The sequence below is a fragment of the Ylistrum balloti genome, unplaced genomic scaffold (assembly GCF_031769215.1).
Source record: "Ylistrum balloti isolate Yb309-2 unplaced genomic scaffold, AGI_CSIRO_Ybal_v1 Utg370402, whole genome shotgun sequence".
In the NCBI taxonomy this organism is placed as follows: domain Eukaryota; kingdom Metazoa; phylum Mollusca; class Bivalvia; order Pectinida; family Pectinidae; genus Ylistrum; species Ylistrum balloti.
In genome coordinates, this window is record NW_026782275.1 from 234,642 (window position 1) to 255,877 (window position 21,236).

General features: G+C 35.4%; 1 protein-coding gene across 1 annotated transcript; it reads left to right on the forward strand.

Annotated features, from left to right (window-relative positions):
• Positions 1 to 1,664: 1,664 nt before the first annotated feature.
• LOC132554432 (cytosolic phospholipase A2-like) lies at positions 1,665 to 19,949 on the forward strand. Its single transcript, XM_060218751.1, has 17 exons — positions 1,665 to 1,678; positions 4,155 to 4,187; positions 10,410 to 10,434; positions 10,670 to 10,751; positions 11,044 to 11,193; positions 12,205 to 12,320; positions 12,656 to 12,693; positions 12,920 to 13,052; positions 13,563 to 13,699; positions 14,050 to 14,272; positions 14,573 to 14,687; positions 16,653 to 16,790; positions 17,054 to 17,155; positions 17,342 to 17,704; positions 18,507 to 18,691; positions 19,058 to 19,244; positions 19,618 to 19,949. The coding sequence occupies exons 1-17, from the start codon at positions 1,665 to 1,667 to the stop codon at positions 19,947 to 19,949; spliced, it is 2,373 nt and encodes a 790-aa protein (XP_060074734.1).
• Positions 19,950 to 21,236: the final 1,287 nt, after the last annotated feature.

Genomic DNA, 21,236 nt, shown 5'->3' on the forward strand with positions numbered 1-21,236 from the left:
TTATACAAAATTGACCTCCTTCACCCAAAGATGCTTCTGACCAAATTTGAGCAGTATCCAATCATTCCTACAGGAGTAGTAGGATTTTAGATAATTTGCACTATTTCCCCCTATTAAGAACCAACTCTCACACCCCAGGGGGCAAAGATCCACTATTTATACAAAATTGACCTCCTTCACCCAAAGATGCTTCTGACCAAATTTGGGCAAAATCAAATAATTCGTACAGATCTGGGCCAGGTGAGCTAAAAAGCAAGTGAACAGTCTGTAATATTGACTTCTTTGCTCAGAGAATGGACGGTATGTGTAAGAGTGATGTAACAATGGGCAGATATACATGTATCCCCTCTCTATATATGATAAATCTCCCCTCGATACTTTTTTGATGGCCATCATATATGTTTCCCCCTGATATATAATATAAACCTACCCAGACACTTACTCAAATATGTATCCGCTCTTTATACATAAATCACCCCCACATACTTTTCTGATGACCATCAAAAATAAATTAAAAACTTTAAAGAGAAGTTTGATTCATCATTGTCTTTCTGGACATGTACATTGTACAGATCGAAACAGGTAAATTTACCTGTACCCAGTAGGTCTCCTCTGTGTCAGTGGTCACCCCTGCTTTCCTGTTATATAATACATGTATGTACTGCTTGACCATGGCCAGGTGTCGTTAATTAATTACCTACTTTATATTTTGTCACCATGACGCCTGCACAGGTACCTATAACTATTTTTGTGATGGTCTTCCTCAAATTAACTTTGTACAATGTAAATGACCCCAGCATATGTAAAATAAAATGTAATTATCTTCATTTAAAATTTCTTTTTCCTTTTTATGAGACAGCACACAGGATTACAATAATATACATACACATGACAGTATATTTCATAAGTGGAAGCAAATAGCTACAACTACAACTCCTCTACCAATCAGCCTGACCAATTTACCTGTGAAACCTAGTTGAGTGGCAGGCCTAATAGGTGTAAAGTTCATACATTGAACACTTAATTGATTTTAACTTTTACTACAACATATATACACAGATTAATCTTCAGTAAAACACTTCCCAAGGACATTCTAATGATACATGAGGGAATATACTAATACTGACAAAATGAAAAGTTTCACGTCAACGAGGGTAAGATTCATTTTTTTCTTTCCTCTTTTCGGAACAAACTCATGTGTGGGGAACTCCTTGTACTAAATGGACTTCCATAAAACTATCTCACATCCGCAACGGTAATGGCAAAATAGTTTTACGTCTTGCTTTCCATTACAAAATAAGTAATTTGAAATATTCTGTTTATTGTGTAGAAAACTATTAATCCTGAAAACAGCATCGCTCTAATGACCCAAATTCTCCATAAAATCCGTTGACTTATAACAGAAGTACAAAACTCCAGACTACTTGGACAAACATGATTTCAGTGTACACTGTCATAAAGCTGAGTGATCCATGCCATCTTGTCAGCTATAAACAAATTTCGCATTTTATTTACCTGTATGTAGCTTTCAGTATTATCCTTTGTTGTTTCAGTAATGAAGATTGGTGAGTGACTTGTGATTAGTGTAATACTTAATTTGCTTTCATCTGCTGTTGCTGTTACCACTGTTTCACCATCATCAGAATTCTTCCCGTACCACTGACATGGACCTAAAAAAGTAAGTACTGTATAGATAGTGATTCCTGATCAGTTTACAGAAAATTGATGGTTACAAACTGTCGCTGAAATACTTTGGAAGTATGGAGCAATCTAAAATTAAAATCAATATTGTTCTCACTATCTAAAAATCCAAAGTTACTTCTATAAACAATGTGTTTTTCTGACTTTTGTTTTAAATACCACTAGAAATTATTCCAATTTATTGACCTTGAATCTAGAATTAGTTCCACCATAATTACCAGCCTTTCCTGTCATTACACCCATGTACTGATATCTAATGAGAGTATTTACAAACAAGGCTAGTACTTGTGATACTACCAGAGATTTTCATATTTTCTTGACCTTTAACATTTGACCTTTAAATATTGCCTGAAATACTTCATGTATTTATGGCCAAAGGTCCAAGCTACTTCTTGCCCTTATACCAGGTACCATGTAATCTTTTCTGAACATTGAACTTTAGCTCTTTCAAGACCAGCAGTCGTAATGTATTAGCCTTTGAAGTGCAGAATACATTTAAAACAGTGTTTGTTACTTAAACAATTTCGATAATTATAGGCGAATCTGAGTTTTAACTGAACAAAGAAAATAATTTCCAAACTACCAAGGGGAACCTTTAAAAAATCTGTACAATTTTACATTCTGTCAATTTAACTCTTTGATCATGGAAATCAGCGACAGAATGTGACGTAAATGTTCAAGGGAATTATGTTGTCACATTTCTAGGTGAATAACTCGACAGTATGACTTGGTGTGATAATCCCGCCAGTCACCATGAAATGTATCTTAGTTATATTTACAAAACGATCCTGTAAATAAGAGGGTTTCACTTTTGATATCATCATTTTATCATTAGGAATCCAAGCATGTCCTTTGTTAGTGTAATCAAACAGTGCTAAACTTGTAATAGTGTCAATGTATAGGCTACCTAAGCTCCGCTATTGTAATCCTATCACGAAACAAACACAATTATATCTACATTTACCAACTTAAACTGTAAGCCAATAGCTGACTATATAGCTAATAGAATTACCTACTACTGAGGCAACCGCACATTTTTTGTTTAAAAAGGGATGCAAATTTACAAATTGAACCTAACATTCATGCTTCAAAAATAATGAAACTGACACATTAGTTTAGGAGATCTTGTGCAGACAAAATTTTCAAACAAATCCTATTGACTGGCTACCATGGCTGCCAATATTTTGCTGAAGAAAAAGTTGAATGCACATCTAAACATGGTCCCCAACATTCCTGTATAATTTCATTTAAATCAATCCAGTAGTTTAGGAGGAGATGTGTGGGCAAAATTTTTTCTACAGATGGATGGACACGCTGATTCCAGTATATCTGCCCCCCTCCCCCCTCCTCCCCCTCCCCCTAACTTTATTACAGTTGAAGTACATAAACAATTTGATATAGAACTTATTCCCAAGCAGCATTATACCATTTATATCATTTGTCTTTTCCTTTAATGTTTTTATGATCTCAGCAGAATTTACAATCAATCACTTTTTATTTGAATATTTCCGGTTAAACATTGCAAAAGCCATGTTAAAACAAAATCTATTGATATGTAACATAAACATTTTCATAACTGAATGTATAAATGGTATACTATTGAGTAATGTTAGAGGTAATGATATGTTTACAGTGACCTGTTTGGGTAGGTAACTTGTGCACTTTGTTTGTCTCATTTGATTGAGTGTTAATAACGTGACAATTCAGCATCATTTACTCTTTCTGCTTACCGTGAAAGGCTAAACCATGTATAAGCTCCACAAGTTTGTAATTAACCCTTACTATATCACGTTTCTGCATGGAGAATGTGAAAATTGACAATGTGACCATCCACATCCTCCACTTCTATTACAAAATGGCTAATTTTCATTTAAGAAAAAGAATTTTTTGGAAAAATCTAGAAAATGTCTTAAAATATCAATGTCCTTGCTCCTACACAAATCAGACACTGATCAGGTGTAGAACTTGACGTTAAGAAGATATGGGGTAAATATGAACCAAATTTGTCGAGAGGTTCTAAAGATATATGACATTGATTTGGAATGCAATGTGTGAAATGAACAACATAGTATGCCACACCCCCTACACCCCAATGAAATAGTACGGGAAGAGGTACAAAAAGATACTGACAAAAATAAAGTCACATCATCAATATTATTTCAGATTTCATTCAGATTATGGCCAATAGGACAGGTTAATGTATGCCAATCCTACCTCTGGGTTAGTATATAGTAACCTGTACCAGGATCATCATTCCTGTGATTAAGGCCATTCCATTAGTAAATCATAGCTCCTATATCTCATCATCATTAACTATGTTTCTGTGATTGTGTTTTTTTTTAATTTTCCAGTGATATTTTCATACTAGTCTAGTAATTGTTTTACATGTGTATAAATGTCGTGTTTTGATAACTAATGCTCTACTGTTTTTATTTTTTAATCCTTCTTTAAAGACGGGTACTTCAACATCTTCCTAAACTTTCCAGGTGAATATCAAAGCGCCTTATCTATAATGCATGTCTCATACCTAGTGGCATCATGCTTTGTTGATGGGGAATGTTGCTTCATATTAATCAAACCATGTCCTTACTACCTGTAAATAACCAGCATCATCACTTTTGAGTCACATTCAGTACACAGGAAGTAATATCTGAAGTTTCAATCAACAATAGAATCAATGTTACATCCAATGCTTGTGCAATGATAGGTATCAGTAAGGTGTTATGTAGGTCAGTACCCAAACAAAAGAAATAGGTGTGTCTCTGGTCTGATTCACAACCGGATACACAATCCAGCATGCATGAAATATTCATGTCCATTCATTCTTTTGAGCAGTGGAGTAAAACTTCCTCTATTGATTGTAAACAAAAAAGTATGTCATGGCACTAGATATGTATGTATACATGAGAAAACACATGGAAATATCAAGTTCCTCTTTCCTTTTCAGTAGTCACAACAAACTGTTTCTTAGAAAGCTGGGAGGTCATTATCAATGAAATATTTACAACACTGTGTAGTTTACATATGCACATAAGGATATATCTGTCTTCAAATGTCTTTGTTCGTTAAGCAAATTTCTGCAAAATTGATTTAATTTCCCTGCAATCATACTACTTAAACACAATTACCATGACACTGGGTATGTTGGTTATTTGAGAGTTTGTTTAAAGATTATAAACATGCTTCAGGCCCAATATCAGTACCCTGGGGCAGGGTAGACGACACTTCAAATAAAAACAAGAGGCCCATGGGCCTTAACGGTCATCTGACAAAAAGCAAGCCAAACCTAGAAAGTGGGTTGAGGTCATTCATTTGAACAAACTTGGTAGCCTCTCCTCCAAGCATCTTACAGGCCCAATATCAGCACTCATGGACTTTTGCTTGTTGAGAAGAAGTCGTTTGTATATTTTAACATATTTGACCCCTGTGACCTTGAAAGTGGGTTGAGGTCATTCATTTGAATAAACTTGGTAGCCTTTCCTCCCAGCATGCTACAGACCCAATATCGGCACTCATAGACTTTTGCTTATTGAGATGAAGTCCTTTGTATATTTTAACATATTTGACCCCTGTGACCTTGAAAGTGGGCCAAGGTCATTCATTTGAACAAACTTTGTAGGGCTCCATGCCAGCATGCTATGGGCCAAGTATTAGCCACCTAGGCCTTCTAGTATTTGAGAAGAAGTTATTTAAAGATTTTGACATATTTGACCCCTGCGACCTTGAAAGTTGTTCAAGGTCATTCATTTAAATAAACTTGGTAGTCTTTCCTCCCAGCATGCTACAGACCCAATATCGGCACTCATAGACTTTTGCTTATTGAGATGAAGTCCTTTGTATATTTTAACATATTTGACCCCTGTGACCTTGAAAGTGGGCCAAGGTCATTCATTTGAACAAACTTTGTAGGGCTCCATGCCAGCATGCTATGGGCCAAGTATTAGCCCCCTAGGCCTTCTAGTATTTGAGAAGAAGTTATTTAAAGATTTTGACATATTTGACCCCTGTGACCTTGAAAGTTGATCAAGGTCATTCATTTAAACAAACTTGATAGCCCTTCATCCCAGCATGCCACAGGCACAATATCAGCAATCTGAGCCTTTTGGTTATTGAGAAGAAGTTGTTTAAAGATTTTAACATATTTGACCCCTGTGACCTTTAAAGTGGGCCAAGGTCATTCATTTGAACAAACTTTGTAGGGCGCCATGCCAGCATGCTATGGGCCAAGTATTAGCCCCCTAGGCCTTCTAGTATTTGAGAAGAAGTTATTTAAAGATTTTGACATATTTGACCCCTGCGACCTTGAAAGTTGTTCAATCATTCATTTAAATAAACTTGGTAGTCTTTCCTCCCAGCATGCTACAGACCCAATATCGGCACTCATAGACTTTTGCTTATTGAGATGAAGTCCTTTGTATATTTTAACATATTTGACCCCTGTGACCTTTAAAGTGGGCCAAGGTCATTCATTTGAACAAACTTTGTAGGGCTCCATGCCAGCATGCTATGGGCCAAGTATTAGCCACCTAGGCCTTCTAGTATTTGAGAAGAAGTTATTTAAAGATATATGCTACAGACCCAATATCGGCACTCATAGACTTTTGCTTATTGAGATGAAGTCCTTTGTATATTTTAACATATTTGACCCCTGTGACCTTGAAAGTGGGCCAAGGTCATTCAAACTTTGTGCCAAGTACTAGGCCTTCAATACCTTGAAAGTTGTCAAGGTCATTCATTTAAACAAATATATCATATCAATATCAGCAATCTGAGCCTTTTGGTTATTGAGAAGAAGTTGTTTAAAGATTTTAACATATTTGACCCCTGTGACCTTTAAAGTGGGCCAAGGTCACATTTGAACAAACTTTGTAATATGGGCCTAGTATTTGAGAAGAAGTTATTTAAAAGTTATATATATTTGAGAAGAAGTTATTTAAAGATTTTGACCTGATGAAAGTTGTTCAAGGTCATTCATTTAAACAAACTTGATAGCCCTTCATCCCAGCATGCCACAGGCACAATATCAGCAATCTGAGCCTTTTGGTTATTGAGAAGAAGTTGTTTAAATATTTTAACATATTTGACCCCTGTGACCTTTAAAGTGGGTCAAGGTCATTCATTTGAACAAACTTGGTAGTCCTTCATCCCAGCATGTCACAGGCCCAATATCTACACTCTGAGCCTTTTGGTTAATGAGAAGAAGTTGTTAAAAGATTTTAACATATTTATATATATGAACAAACTTGGTAGAGCTCCATGCCAGTATCCTCTGTGCCAAGTATTAGCCCCCTAGACCTTCTAGTATTTGAGAAGAAGTCGTTTGAATGAAAAGTTTGACGAAGCATGATGACCCTTCGGGTCAGATGACCTAAAAATCAAATCTGATTATATCACTAAAACTTCTACAGAGACCAATATCTCCATTTCGTCTATATCTCTCCCTATGTATCATGTGACCAATACTGTGTCCTATATATATATCTCCCTATGTATCATGTGACCAATACTGTATCCTATATATATCTCCCTATGTATCATGTGACCAATACTGTATCCTATATATATCTTCCTATGTATCATGTGACCAATACTGTATCCTATATATATCTCCCTATGTATCATGTGACCAATACTGTATCCTATATATATCTCCCTATGTATCATGTGACCAATACTGTATTATATATATATCTCCCTATGTATCATGTGACCAATACTGTATCCTATATATATCTCCCTATGTATCATGTGACCAATACTGTATTATATATATATATCTCACTATGTATCATGTGACCAATACTGTATTATATATATATCTCACTATGTATCATGTAGTCAACATTTCCTATACATATCCTTCCCTACATATGTATCTATATGTGCACGAGAACGTTGTGAACAGTGTTTAATAGGAAACCATTGTTCTATTGTTACTTTTCTGATCTTAACATAAAAATCTGGACTTAGATGATGTAAAACACCATTCTGCTTTGTAAAAGTGTGAAAGCAACACTTTGTATACTGCAGAAAATTTCATTTTCGGTTTGATAATTCCTGACATTTCATATTTCACTGATGAAAAAGGCAATACCTGATAAAGTTAACATTTTTAATTCCTCTTACACTTCAGCATTAAGTTATTGAAACTTTCTCATTCCATTGATGTCATGCCATAGTGTTATTCATATCATATGCAGTTATTAATAATTCTGTTCATATACACACAAAGTTATAATATATAGTGTACAAGTACTATTTAAAGTACAAACTGTTAGGAGTTTCTGGTACAATTACATTAAACATAAGTCACTAAAATTGTGATATCTGGATATCACGATTTCCATAAAACCTTACAGAATCATATTTAATTATGTATATTAAATATGCCCCTGTTCGGCAAATAAATGTGTTAAAAGACTTCCCAGTCTGTGTAAACACCTAGATATATAACACCACAATTTCCATTTAAATAGAAGGCAATAAATTTCAGAGATATTCACTACATGCCAATATATACATCACGATTCCAATATTAGCCTGTACTCAATCTATATATACTGTAGACCAGTGTCATATCATATTTGTATACCCCATCATAAAATATCCGGTTACTTTTTCTGGCCATCATAAAAATATTCCCACTACAATATTTGCATCCCCCTCAACATCTTTTTTCATTCATATTGTACAAGGTTAACTTGAGAAAGATTGAAGAGATTCAAGGCTTCCAGGATGATGGATCCTGACCAGTTTCATTTCTAAGTAGTTACCTATCAGAGGGGAACTATCTGGTCTTTGACCTTTTTACATAAAGTGTAAAGAGAGGTACATGTGTAGCACTTAGTATGGGTGTTACTGAGTTTGACTTCTAAGAAAAATGGAGAGCATTTTAAAGTAATAGGACACACAGCATAGGATTTTTCAGTCTGCCCAGCAACCATTTCATATCAATATTTATAATTCAGTAGCCTTATAACTTTTTTCCAAATTGTGTAGATTATTTCTGTCATACAAACCTTTGATCATTTATGTGTGAAAATTTGCAAGATTCATTGTTAAAAACAAATGTAATGACAAACATATTATTTATGTAACTCAATATATTCACAATGAAGACAGTAATTTGCAAAAAGTTCTTAACTACCAGGTAAATATAGAGAACGATGATGCACAGTGGCATATATAAGTATCATTTGTTCATAAACAAGACAGGACAAGGTGTTGGAAAAGGAATATAATCCAAAGTTTTCTCAGTTTATCGAGCATAAGGGAATAAATCAGAGTCACAAAAATGCTTGTATTGCTAAGAGTCTAAATGACCAAGATTGAGATAAACTTTCTCAAGTTTGAACAGGATTTGATAGAGTTTGGGCAAGACATCAAGATTCCCCTTTCACGAAAATTTAATCCACCCGTCAACAGAATTCTCACTTTACCTAAATCAGTATTGTAAAACAGATCTTGGTATATGTGTTCATCTAGAGACTGGATGAGATAGGCAATTGTTTCAATTCATGATTCTTTAAATTTGACTACACCAGAAAATTAATGTCAATGTTTATTATCTAAGAGATTTCTTAAAATCAACATTTTTTTTCTTTCTTCCTTTTTTTTGGAAGGTGTATGTTTCATCTTAACGTTTAATGATCATTAAAACTTGAATTTCAACACCTATGAAACTAATATTTAATTTTATTATGACAATTCATCTTTACACTAAGCAACTGACATTATTTCACTTGTACATTATTTGTAACCTGTATTATTTATCTACCAATTTAGTATAGGTAATTTTCTTTTTAAAATAGTTGATAAAAAGAATACAGTCTTATGCGCAAGACTTGAAATTCATGTAACATCTTGAATGTTATTCTGTCAACACACTTACGTTTCAGCGCTTTATCAACGACAACTGCAATCAGAAGTGACTATAAAGTTGAATGTACAGTCATTTCACATTTAGCATTAAGATTTTGTGTTTTGCTTTTAATGTAAATAGTAATAAAATGTCATTACCGCTGTAATGAAATATTAATAGTTCAGCTCTTACTGGGAACACTCTAATAGGTACTAAGAGATACCAAGTTTTAAAAGTCCATACGGAAATTAATTTTTTATGCAATCTTCAAGTTTCCAAAATGAAATTGATTTTCATTTAAGTTTCAGTTCTCAAATATTTTTTTGATAAAACACCAGGTACCCAAGAAAAGGTTAAAAATTAGGAATATAAAAAGATATTGTGAGGTAAATTACATACACATCATATGAGACATGAAATTTCAACCTTAAACATTTCTGTCTTTCATTTCGACACTATAGTCAATTCATGTCAGGTTATTTGTGTCTTTAGTATCAAAGTATTAAACATTTGTCTTAACTGTATCACATATTACATTAAGTGTACCTCAATAGTAAGCTTTAAATTAGTATAATAATGTTTCATAATCATTCACCCTGCATGTCATACCATATGTACTGAAACACTCCAATTACATGGCCATGCTTGACTGCTGATTTACATAAAACATCCTGTAACAGTACTTAATTGATTGAAACATCACTATACACTTTTCTTCCATCAAAGCATTTTCTTACTCATTAAACTGCAGTTCTGATGTGATAAATGCTCATGATAAGAAAATTAAGTTTCTGGCCCTTACATGTGAACTGGTGACAAATTCTAAGTTTGATTCTTTTTGTTGTAGGTTTGATCCATTTCAAGTTTTTGAAGTAAGTGAATTTGGATATTTAGTTATTCAATTAAAATCATTACATATTTAATTATCCAATTAAACACTCCATTCTTGGCCTTGATGTAGCATTCTTTTGGAAGCACAAATTTTGGATTCAACACATACTTTAATATATCCAGATTTAGCTCAGATACTTGTGAATCCATCCTGATTAGAAATAATTTTGCTACCATTTCCTGTTGTAATCTGTAGATCCTTTCTAACATTTACAGGTTACCCACTATCCATGTGCTGTGCTCTATATCAAAGTTCTAAGTGGATACAACATTACAAAAGGATGGGCAGGTGATCTCAGTAAGTAAGACATAGGTAACAGTGGAGGTTAAAGGATTTACAACAATTAAGACACACTGGAAACATTTTTTTTGGCTAGAGAACCTAAAAAAATCATGATAAAGTGGCATATTGGTCATGGAGATTGTAAAATTCATATCAGGACTGAGAGACAAATGAGATAATATCACTCAGCCACATGTTATAAATTTTGAAGGTTTGTTAAATATTTAATATCATTGTAGTGACAAATAGCCATGTATCAAGAAATGAAGATTTGACTAAGAGATTGTATTTCTTTTCCTCTTTACAGTGGACACACCAGATCCATATGTTACCCTCTACATCAAAACTGCACCCAACTGTTTACAGAAAACTTCCATCAAAGACAATGACATCAACCCAGTATGGAATGAGACCTTTACCTTTTACATTGATCCCCGAGAACACAGCAATAGACTTGGTACAGTAACATTCAACAATCTGTAAAGAAAGATGGCAGCTCAATACAAACTGTTGTGTAACGGTGATGCAATATAAACAGTAATGACAGACTGTACCTCAATACAAACTAGAGACAAATGATAACTCAATACAAACTAGAGACAAATGATAACTCAGTACAATCTATATTGAGAGATTGTAGCTCAGTACAATCTATAGTGACAGACTGTAGCTCAGTACAATCTATATTGAGAGATTGTAGCTCAGTACAATCTATAGTGACAGACTGTAGCTCAGTACAATCTATAGTGACAGACTGTAGCTCAGTACAATCTATAGTGACAGATTGTAGCTCAGTACAATCTATAGTGAGAGATTGTAGCTCAGCACAATCTATAGTGAGAGATCGTAGCTCAGTACAATCTATAGTGACAGATGGTAGCTCAGTACAATCTATAGTGAGAGATCGTAGCTCAGTACAATCTATAGTGACAGATGGTAGCTCAGCACAATCTATAGTGACAGATTGTAGCTCAGTACAATTTATATTAACAGATTGTACCTCATTTTTGGATAGTGAATGATAAAAGTGGTTTTTCAAAACAAGTGGTAGCTTAGGAAGGTTAATTACAAAATCTCCTAACAACAGGGAAGGGTTTCTCAATTGACAAATGCAAGTAAGAAATTTTTTTGTTAATGATATGCTGGTATCAGTGAATTGTTTAAACATTTAAGTTTTGCTGATAATACATTAAGTACCCTGTTTGTGTTTAAGAAGAACTATGATCCACTTTCCAATACCACATGATCCTATCATTTATTGTCACAAATCATGCTACCAGTCCATAATATTAAATTTATTCAGGAAAATTATCTGTAACCCAACAGACACCTACACGAGGATCCAAGTCACAACCACATCAAGTAGATGTAATGTAACCCGAGGTGAAAGTCTCAAATATTAAACTTACATATACAGGACCACCATGCATAACAATAGCTATCATATATGAGTTTCATGTTTTTGCAGAGATATCACTGATGGATTCTAATTACTTAATGGATGAACCTCTGGGGTCCCAGGTCATCGATCTCAAAGAACTCCCATATCAGGGAAAAGAAAAATACACACTCGAGTTTTTTGGGGTAAGACACCATATTTTTTTATAATACGTGTACATAAGAAAATCAAAGTATATAAGTAATTGCAACAGGTTCGGGATAAGTTGATTTTTTATTAGTGTGAAACATCTACCGGTTTCACCCGAACAGTGGGCTTCTTCAGGACTAACTGTTAAAACCTTACCTTTCACTGACGTGTACACATGAAAACTTAAAGCTTATCCTATATTCACATATGCTCTTATGTATCAACAAGTTATTGACTTAATAAACTGGAAACAATTTATACCATAAAACCATAATTTTAACCTTATACCATACTTTCAAATCTACACAAATTTTTTTCAATTCCATTTCAGACATCAGTAGTTGACTTTGAGCTATGGGCAGACATGAAGTAAGTTCTATCATATATCTCCTCTCTTTCTCAATACCAGAGTCTTACTGAAGAAGTTTCTTCATTTCATTAATCAATACATCCTGGAGTAAAATATCGGGCCCGGTAATTTAATAAATCACTCTTAATCAATATGTAACTGATCTAACTTTACCGACCTATTATTCTGAGGTCTTTTCCAGAAATTGTTCGAAACTAATTCTGACTTTAAAATTGTTATGTCTAGCTGTGAGCCGCAGTTAAGATTCAGTCTGACACTGAGCGAAGAGGAAAGAGAATTTGTGGAAAAAAGGAAGATGAAGGTATTTGAGGCGATGAAGAAGTACCTTGGGAAGGATGCACCAATTTCCATGCAAGAAGTAAGCAACTGTAAATATTTCAGTTATAATGGTTTAATATTCATTTCTTCTTTTTTCAGAAGTTATGATTCTCCACGATAAAAAAGATGTGGACAATGATTTGGGTGTCATTTTGAACTTTTTTTGGTATATGGTAACCATGCATTACATCCCTGTTACAATTGTGATAGATTCTGTAAAAGAATTCGATTCTATGAGTATCTATATGTTTTTTTTATCTATTACCTCCCCGGTTACAGGTACCAGTGATTGGTGTGATTGGGTCTGGATAAGAATTCAATTCCATGATAACCTACATGTTTTTTTTAATCTATTACCTCCCCTGTTACAGGTACCAGTGATTGGTGTGATAGGGTCAGGGGGAGGATTCAATTCTAAGGTTACCTACATGTTTTTCTATCTATTACCTCCCCTGTTACAGGTACCAGTGATTGGTGTGATAGGGTCAGGGGGAGGGTTCAATTCTAAGGTTACCTACATGTTTTTTATCTATTACCTCCCCTGTTACAGGTACCAGTGATTGGTGTGATAGGGTCAGGGGGAGGATTCCGTGCAATGACTGCCTACAGTGGGGTGTTCAGTGCCCTTGTAGACACAAATATACTAGAAATGGTCACATATGCTGGAGGATTGTCAGGATCAGCATGGTAGGTGTTATATAAATATCTAAAGTGGTCAAACTGAAGAAAAAAAACTTGTTTGAGGGATCTCACATAAAATGGAAAGTCATATAATATCCTATACCTATTTACAATGTGATAAAGATGGCACCAGAGATGGTCATGGATGCAATGCTATTTTATGTTTTCTTATTCTAACTATTCCTGACATTTATTCTAATCATTTTAACTTTTTACCTGTATTTTTTTCCCTTTATTTATCTTTTATTTGTATTTTCTTTTGTTTTGTATCTATATCTACCAATGTGTGAGTTTTATGTCTATATTTACCTTATTGGTGTACCTGTAACTACCAACTTATTGCCTTCTACTCGTAGGTACCTGTCCCAGCTGTACACTCATCCTGAATGGCCCAAGAGGTCACCACTGGACCTCCAGGAGGAACTGAAGAGCAATATTGACTCTAGCCCATTCTATCTACTAGGCCCTAACAGCATGTATTCCTATGTTTCACGTATCATGGAGAAGAGGCGCCAGGGACAGCCGGTCAGTTTCACAGACTTTTTCGGGCATCTTGTTGGGGAGACCCTTCTCAAAAACGTGAGTATAAGTCTTGTACATCAAAGATCATTCAAAGTATATGTCATATCCTGTAGATACCAGTAAAATTGAAATCACACTATTGCATTTAAGAAAACTTGAACTGATTAAAGTTGAGTATCACCGAGAAGACTATTCATAATCATTATAATTGAAAATTGCATTTAGAATTTCTCTAATTTCTATGAATGATCCAACATTTACAAAATGTGCTTGTTGATCAAGGCAAATGTTATCTTTTGGTCACAAAATAAATGATCTGACAGTGTTTTAATGACAATAAACTTTTCTTGTTGTCAGCGACAACATACGAAACTGTCCGACCAGAAGGAAAAGATCAGAAATGCTGATATCCCCATGCCCCTGTACACCTGTCTACATGTCAAAAAGTCGGTTTCTGCCATGGTCTTCCATGGTAAGTATTGACCATAAACTATATATTGTATTGTATCTACATAAGTACCTCTACACACAATCCATGGTAAGTATTGACCATAAACTATATATTGTATTGTATCTACATAAGTACCTCTTCACACAATCCATGGTAAGTATTGACCACAGAGCTTAAACTATATATTGTATTGTATCTACATAAGTACCTCTACACACAACTGCAATACTCTATATCCAAATATGCCCTTTGGTGTGCAATGTGTTTTTATAAATGTACCTCTTCACACAATCCATGGTGATAAACTATATATTGTATTGTATCTACAAGTACCTCTTCACACCACTTCTATATATTGGATAAGTCTCTCACACAATCCATGGTGTATTGACCATAAACTATATATGATCTGTCACTTCTAGTATGATCTGTCACACTTCTAGTGGATGACCATAAACTATATATTGTATTGTATCTCACTTCACACTGACCATAAACTATATATTGTATTGTATCTACATAAGTACCTCTTCACACAATCCATGGTAAGTATTGACCATAAACTATATATTGTATTGTATCTACATAAGTACCTCTTCACACAATCCATCTAGTGGATGTATCTACATAATCTCTACACACTGGTCAGTACCTTGACCATAAACTATATATTGTATGTATCTACATAAGTCACTTCTAGTGGATGATCTCTCACTTCTAGTGGATGATCTCTCACTTCTAGTGGATGATCTCTCACTTCTAGTGGATGACCTCTCACGTCTAGTGGATGATCTGTCACTTCTAGTGGATGACCTCTCACGTCTAGTGGATGATCTGTCACTTCTAGTGGATGATCTCTCACTTCTAGTGGATGATCTGTCACTTCTAGTGGATGATCTCTCACTTCTAGTGGATGATCTCTCACTTCTAGTGGATGATCTGTCACTTCTAGTGGATGATCTGTCACTTCTAGTGGATGATCTGTCACTTCTAGTGGATGATCTGTCACTTCTAGTGGATGATCTCTCACTTCTAGTGGATGATCTCTCACTTCTAGTGGATGATCTCTCACTTCTAGTGGATGATCTCTCACTTCTAGTGGATGATCTCCCCTACTTCTAGTGGATGATCTCCCCTACTTCTAGTGGATGATCTCTCACTTCTAGTGGATGATCTCTCACTTCTAGTGGATGATCTCTCACTTCTAGTGGATGATCTCTCTTCACTTCTAGTGGACTTCTATGATCTCTCACTTCTAGTGGATGACTTCTGTCACTTCTAGTGGATGATCTCTCACTTCTAGTGGATGATCTGTCACTTCTAGTGGATGATCTGTCACTTCTAGTGGATGATCTGTCACTTCTAGTGGATGATCTCTCACTTCTAGTGGATGATCTCTCACTTCTAGTGGATGATCTCTCACTTCTAGTGGATGATCCCCCACTTCTAGTGGATGATCTCTCACTTCTAGTGGATGATCTCCCCTACTTCTAGTGGATGATCTCCCCTACTTCTAGTGGATGATCTCCCCTACTTCTAGTGGATGATCTCCCCTACTTCTAGTGGATGATCTCCCACTTCTAGTGGATGATCTCCCCTACATCTAGTGGATGATCTCTCACTTCTAGTGGATGATCTCTCACTTCTAGTGGATGATCTCTAACTTCTAGTGGATGATCTCTAACTTCTAGTGGATGGTCTCTCACTTCTAGTGGATGATCTCCCCTACTTCTAGTGGATGATCTCTCACTTCTAGTGGATGATCTCTCACCTCTAGTGGATGGTCTCTCACTTCTCGTGGATGATCTCCCACTACTAGTGGATGATCTGTCACTTGTAGTGGATGATCTCCCCTACTTCTAGTGGATAATCTCCAACTTCTATTTTTATACTTTGTTAAATAGAAGTAAGTACTAAGAAGCTCAAATTTTTACTACCTGAATAATACAGTGATTGATAGCCATAGAATATCTTTTTTTTCTACAGAATGGATGGAATTTACTCCCTTTGAAATTGGATTACCAAAGTATGGGACATTCATGAAGTCAGAGCACTTTGGAAGTAAATTCTTTATGGGTCAGTTGGTGAAGCAATACCCTGAACAACCTCTGCACTTCCTTCAAGGTAAGTTGTCAGTAGTTAACCAAATTCATCATCATGCATTTTTAAAAAAAAATCAACAAGCAACTCATTTAAGATGAAGAACATTTTTCGGACATCATTAGAGAATTTCCTTATACACGTTGTTGAATTTAATGACTAAACTATCTCGGCCCCTACCTTTATGGTACTTTATCTATAGCACATGACCTTAGTAAATGACCTACAGTATATGGCCTTATATGGTGGTAAATGTTTGGCTGACTCACGATAGTTGTGTGTTACAGGTGTGTGGGGAAGTGCCTTCTGCATCCAATTCAAACGCCTCCTTAAAGATGATAAACGTACAGATGAGTGTCGCATAATTCAGGAAGAACGTGAAGAACTTGGTAGGTATCCTTCATATCTATTTTCAGCAGATCTATGTAAAGAGAAATACATAATAAATATCATTTCAGTGTAAATAACTATAGTCAATTGAAAGAGTGTGTCAATGACAGTGTTGCCAACTTGTATATGCTGTAAATACTTGAAACCATTCACAGAATCATTAATGTGTAACCTCCTGTTGTCAGAAAGAGAACTTCTTCAGGAGCTTGACACACAAACAGATGAAGAAAGTGAATCAAGTGAAACAGAGGCAGAGGAAGAGGAAAGAAAACGCAAACAGATACAACAGAAAGGTCGTCGTAAGAGTTCTGTAACCAGTGTAAACAGCAGGAGAGGGTCTACAGCAAGCATAAATAGCATGAAAGATACAGACAGTAACAAAGGCTTCATCAGGAGTATGTTTGGCAAGGTGTTAGATAGCACTGGCAATTACTTACTGGGTTCCATTGAGGGACGAGCTGCCAAAGTACACAGCTTCATGAGGGGACTGTCCTTGTACAAAGTCTATCCCTTCTCTCCGTTCACTTCTATCGATGAGGGAGCAGAAGGTAAACGTCTAAATAACAATAGACTCAGAAATTTCCTGCTTTCATGGATGACTTCTTATTTTTCAATCAACAGTTTAATTAAATAGCCAAGAATTCAACAGATAGAATGCAAGAAAATCAGTGTGGAAAGTCTGATTCATGAATTTTCATTTGTATCAATCATTCTTGGCTCAACCCTGTCTCAAAGGTCATGTCTATGTAAAGGTCATCTGTCTGTAAATACCATCTCTGTATAAAGACCACCTGTCTGTAAATGTCATCTCTATATAAAGGTCACCTGTCTGTAAATGCCATCTCTGTATTAAGACTTCCTGTCTGTAAATACCATCTCTGTATAAAGACCACCTGTCTGTAAATGCTATCTCTGTATAAAGACCACCTTTTAGTCCGTAAATGCCATCTCTGTATATCTATATAAAAACCACCTGTCTGTAAATACCATCTCTATATTAAGAGCACCTGTCTATAATGGCTACATTGTCCCTATGAATATAATTCATTCAAGGATGTAAATGAACCTCTATATAAAGGTCACATTTCTAAGCTCCCTTGAGTGGCCTTTATAGACAGGTTTGACTAACAATGTTTACTTTTTAAATACATGTATACTTTGGTGTAACAATGGTTAAATTAGACAGAAATAAATGTGAAACATAACCATTTGTATAAAATGACACTATAATCAAGTCAATGAGAAATTTACCTTACTTTTTTTAACTTTGTCTGTAGTCATATCTTAAGTTCTTCAATCAAAATCCAATTTTCTACATTTATCTACACACACTTTTGATCTGGTTGAAAGGTATGGATCAGTTTGATGGTATATTTGAGATGTACCCAACAAACATGAAGAAGTTATATGTAGTGGATGGTGGACTGACCTTCAACTCGCCCTTCCCCCTCCTGCTTCGTCCGCAGCGACAGGTCGACCTTCTTCTGTCCTTTGATTTCAGTGCCCGGCAGAGTGACAGCACACCTCCCTTCAAGGTAAAGATATCTCTATATACCATAAACAGAATATCTGAAATCGGCATAAATTTGCTGTATCAATAACAGCTTTGGATAATTTTTTTGATTCTGTACAAATATCTTTTCACTAAAGTGATGAATGGTTTGAGGGACTTAAATATATCCAGCAGATCTTAAAACATGCAACTGCTTTGAAATATAGGCAGAAGTTTCCCCGATGTCAGTAAAAAGTATTAATGAGGAAAATAAACCTTTTAATTGGAGCATGATAAGTTAGCTATATGTTCACTGTCTTGAAGATAGTAAGGAAATTCACCAACTGGAACCCTGACATACACATACTTTTTAACAACATGTTGAAAACCTTGTTTCTCATTGTTTTAGGAGATCAAGCTTGCAGAGAAGTGGGCACGACTGAATAATGTGCCATTTCCTGAAATTGACCTGAAGAGGTTTGACCGCGAGGGAATGAAAGAGTGTTATGTGTTCCAGAACCATAACGACCCACGCTGTCCCATTGTTCTCCACTTTGTTTTGGCCAATATCACCTTCAGAGACGAGAAAATGCCAGGTCAGTTCATATGACATAGTTATAGAAAAGATTGCTATTGTCAATTTGTTTTATTTGTCACCATTTTCAAGGTGAGAGTAAAAACACAATATATACCCTGAAAAACAAATTTATAAAGGAAACTATCCATTTCAAGACATCCCTTTTTCTCAAGCTTTTGGTAAAAGAAATGAAAATATGAATTACAGAAAAAATACTACCTGTACAGAATATCTAATATCTCCAGATCTTTTTCTAATACTAAACCTTTATAGCTTAAATGATCAAATCTCTGTTTCAAATGCTTATCTAAAATTTTAAAAAATCACACATCTGTATCATTGTTCATATAAGTACCAATTTTACCATGATTTTCCATGTGGGTTATTTTCAGGTGTGCCTCGTACTACAGAGGAGGAAAAGAAATTTGCCGACTTTGAGATTTTTGACGATCCTGAGAGACCATATTCAACATTCAACTTCAAATATACTCATCAAGCTTTTGATCGTCTTACACAGCTGACAGAGTTCAATACTCGACTACATACAGACCTTATCATCGCAAAAATTACAGAATGTGTTAAAAAACATCGGAACAATGGTCCTGTTTCTAGGAGACCAATCAAACTTAAAGACATAAAAAAGCTCCGCCTCCAAAAAGTTGAAGAAGAAAGGTTAAAGGAATTCGTGCAGTCGTTTGATGATGGTGATGTACCAATAGTGTGATACAAATCACTGGTGTCAATCATTATCTTCCTGCCAAACAGATGGCTGCACTGTTTATGACCAATCAACCGAAAAGGTCAAAAGTGTTTGTCCATTTCGGAACATCCTGAATTTGATATTCCCAGTTGTTTCCCATCCTTCCATGGGTAACTTTCCCAAATGGAGCGGAACGTCATCTCTCCAACAACAGTGTCGGGGTACACTGGACCATCAACAAGAAATCATGTTTTTCTTGGAGTCACTGAAAAGTGTTTTAAACATCAAGACAGTTTGACATGGCAATGGTTGTGTGATATAGTTGGAGTGGACGAGAGGCATATACTAGATGCAACCACTGAGATCTTGTCCGAATTTTTCACCGTTTTTCATCCTTTTTTTCAAATACGGGCAAAACTGATAACAATAAAAATCATCAAGAACAGTGTTTAGTCCAATTGGAAATTTTGCAAAACATTTTTATAATGTTATGAATGTTGACAAAAAGATCGAAAAGGAAAAAGATGAAAAAAGAGCAACAACAGCATATAATTCGGATTTTGAGCATAGTTCATCGATGTACATGTACTTGATATTTATTTTTGATATTTAATATTCGTTTCCATTCCATGTTAGTTAAATCTGTTGGAAAATAGTTCTAATAATAAAAATCTTAATACATATCATTCTACATGTACGACATGTATGTATGTCTCGCATTCTACATGTACGACATGTATGTATGTCTCGCATTCTACATGTACGACATGTATGTATGTCTCGCATTCCACATGTACGACATGTATGTATGTCTCGCATTCCACATGTACGACATGTATGTATGTCTCGCATTCCACATGTACGACATGTATGTGTGTCTCGCATTCTACATGTACGACATGTATGTATGTCTCGCATTCATGTACGACATGTATGTATGTCTCGCATTCTTCATGTACGACATGTATGTATGTCTCGCATTCCACATGTACGACATGTATGTATGTCTCGCATTCCACATGTACGACATGTATGTATGTCTCGCATTCTACATGTACGACATGTATGTATGTCTCGCATTCTACATGTACGACATGTATGTATGTCTCGCATTCATGTACGACATGTATGTATGTCTCGCATTCTTCATGTACGACATGTATGTATGTCTCGCATTCCACATGTACGACATGTATGTATGTCTCGCATTCCTCATGTACGACATGTATGTGTGTCTCGCATTCCACATGTACGACATGTATGTATGTCTCGCATTCCACATGTACGATATGTATGTGTGTCTCGCATTCT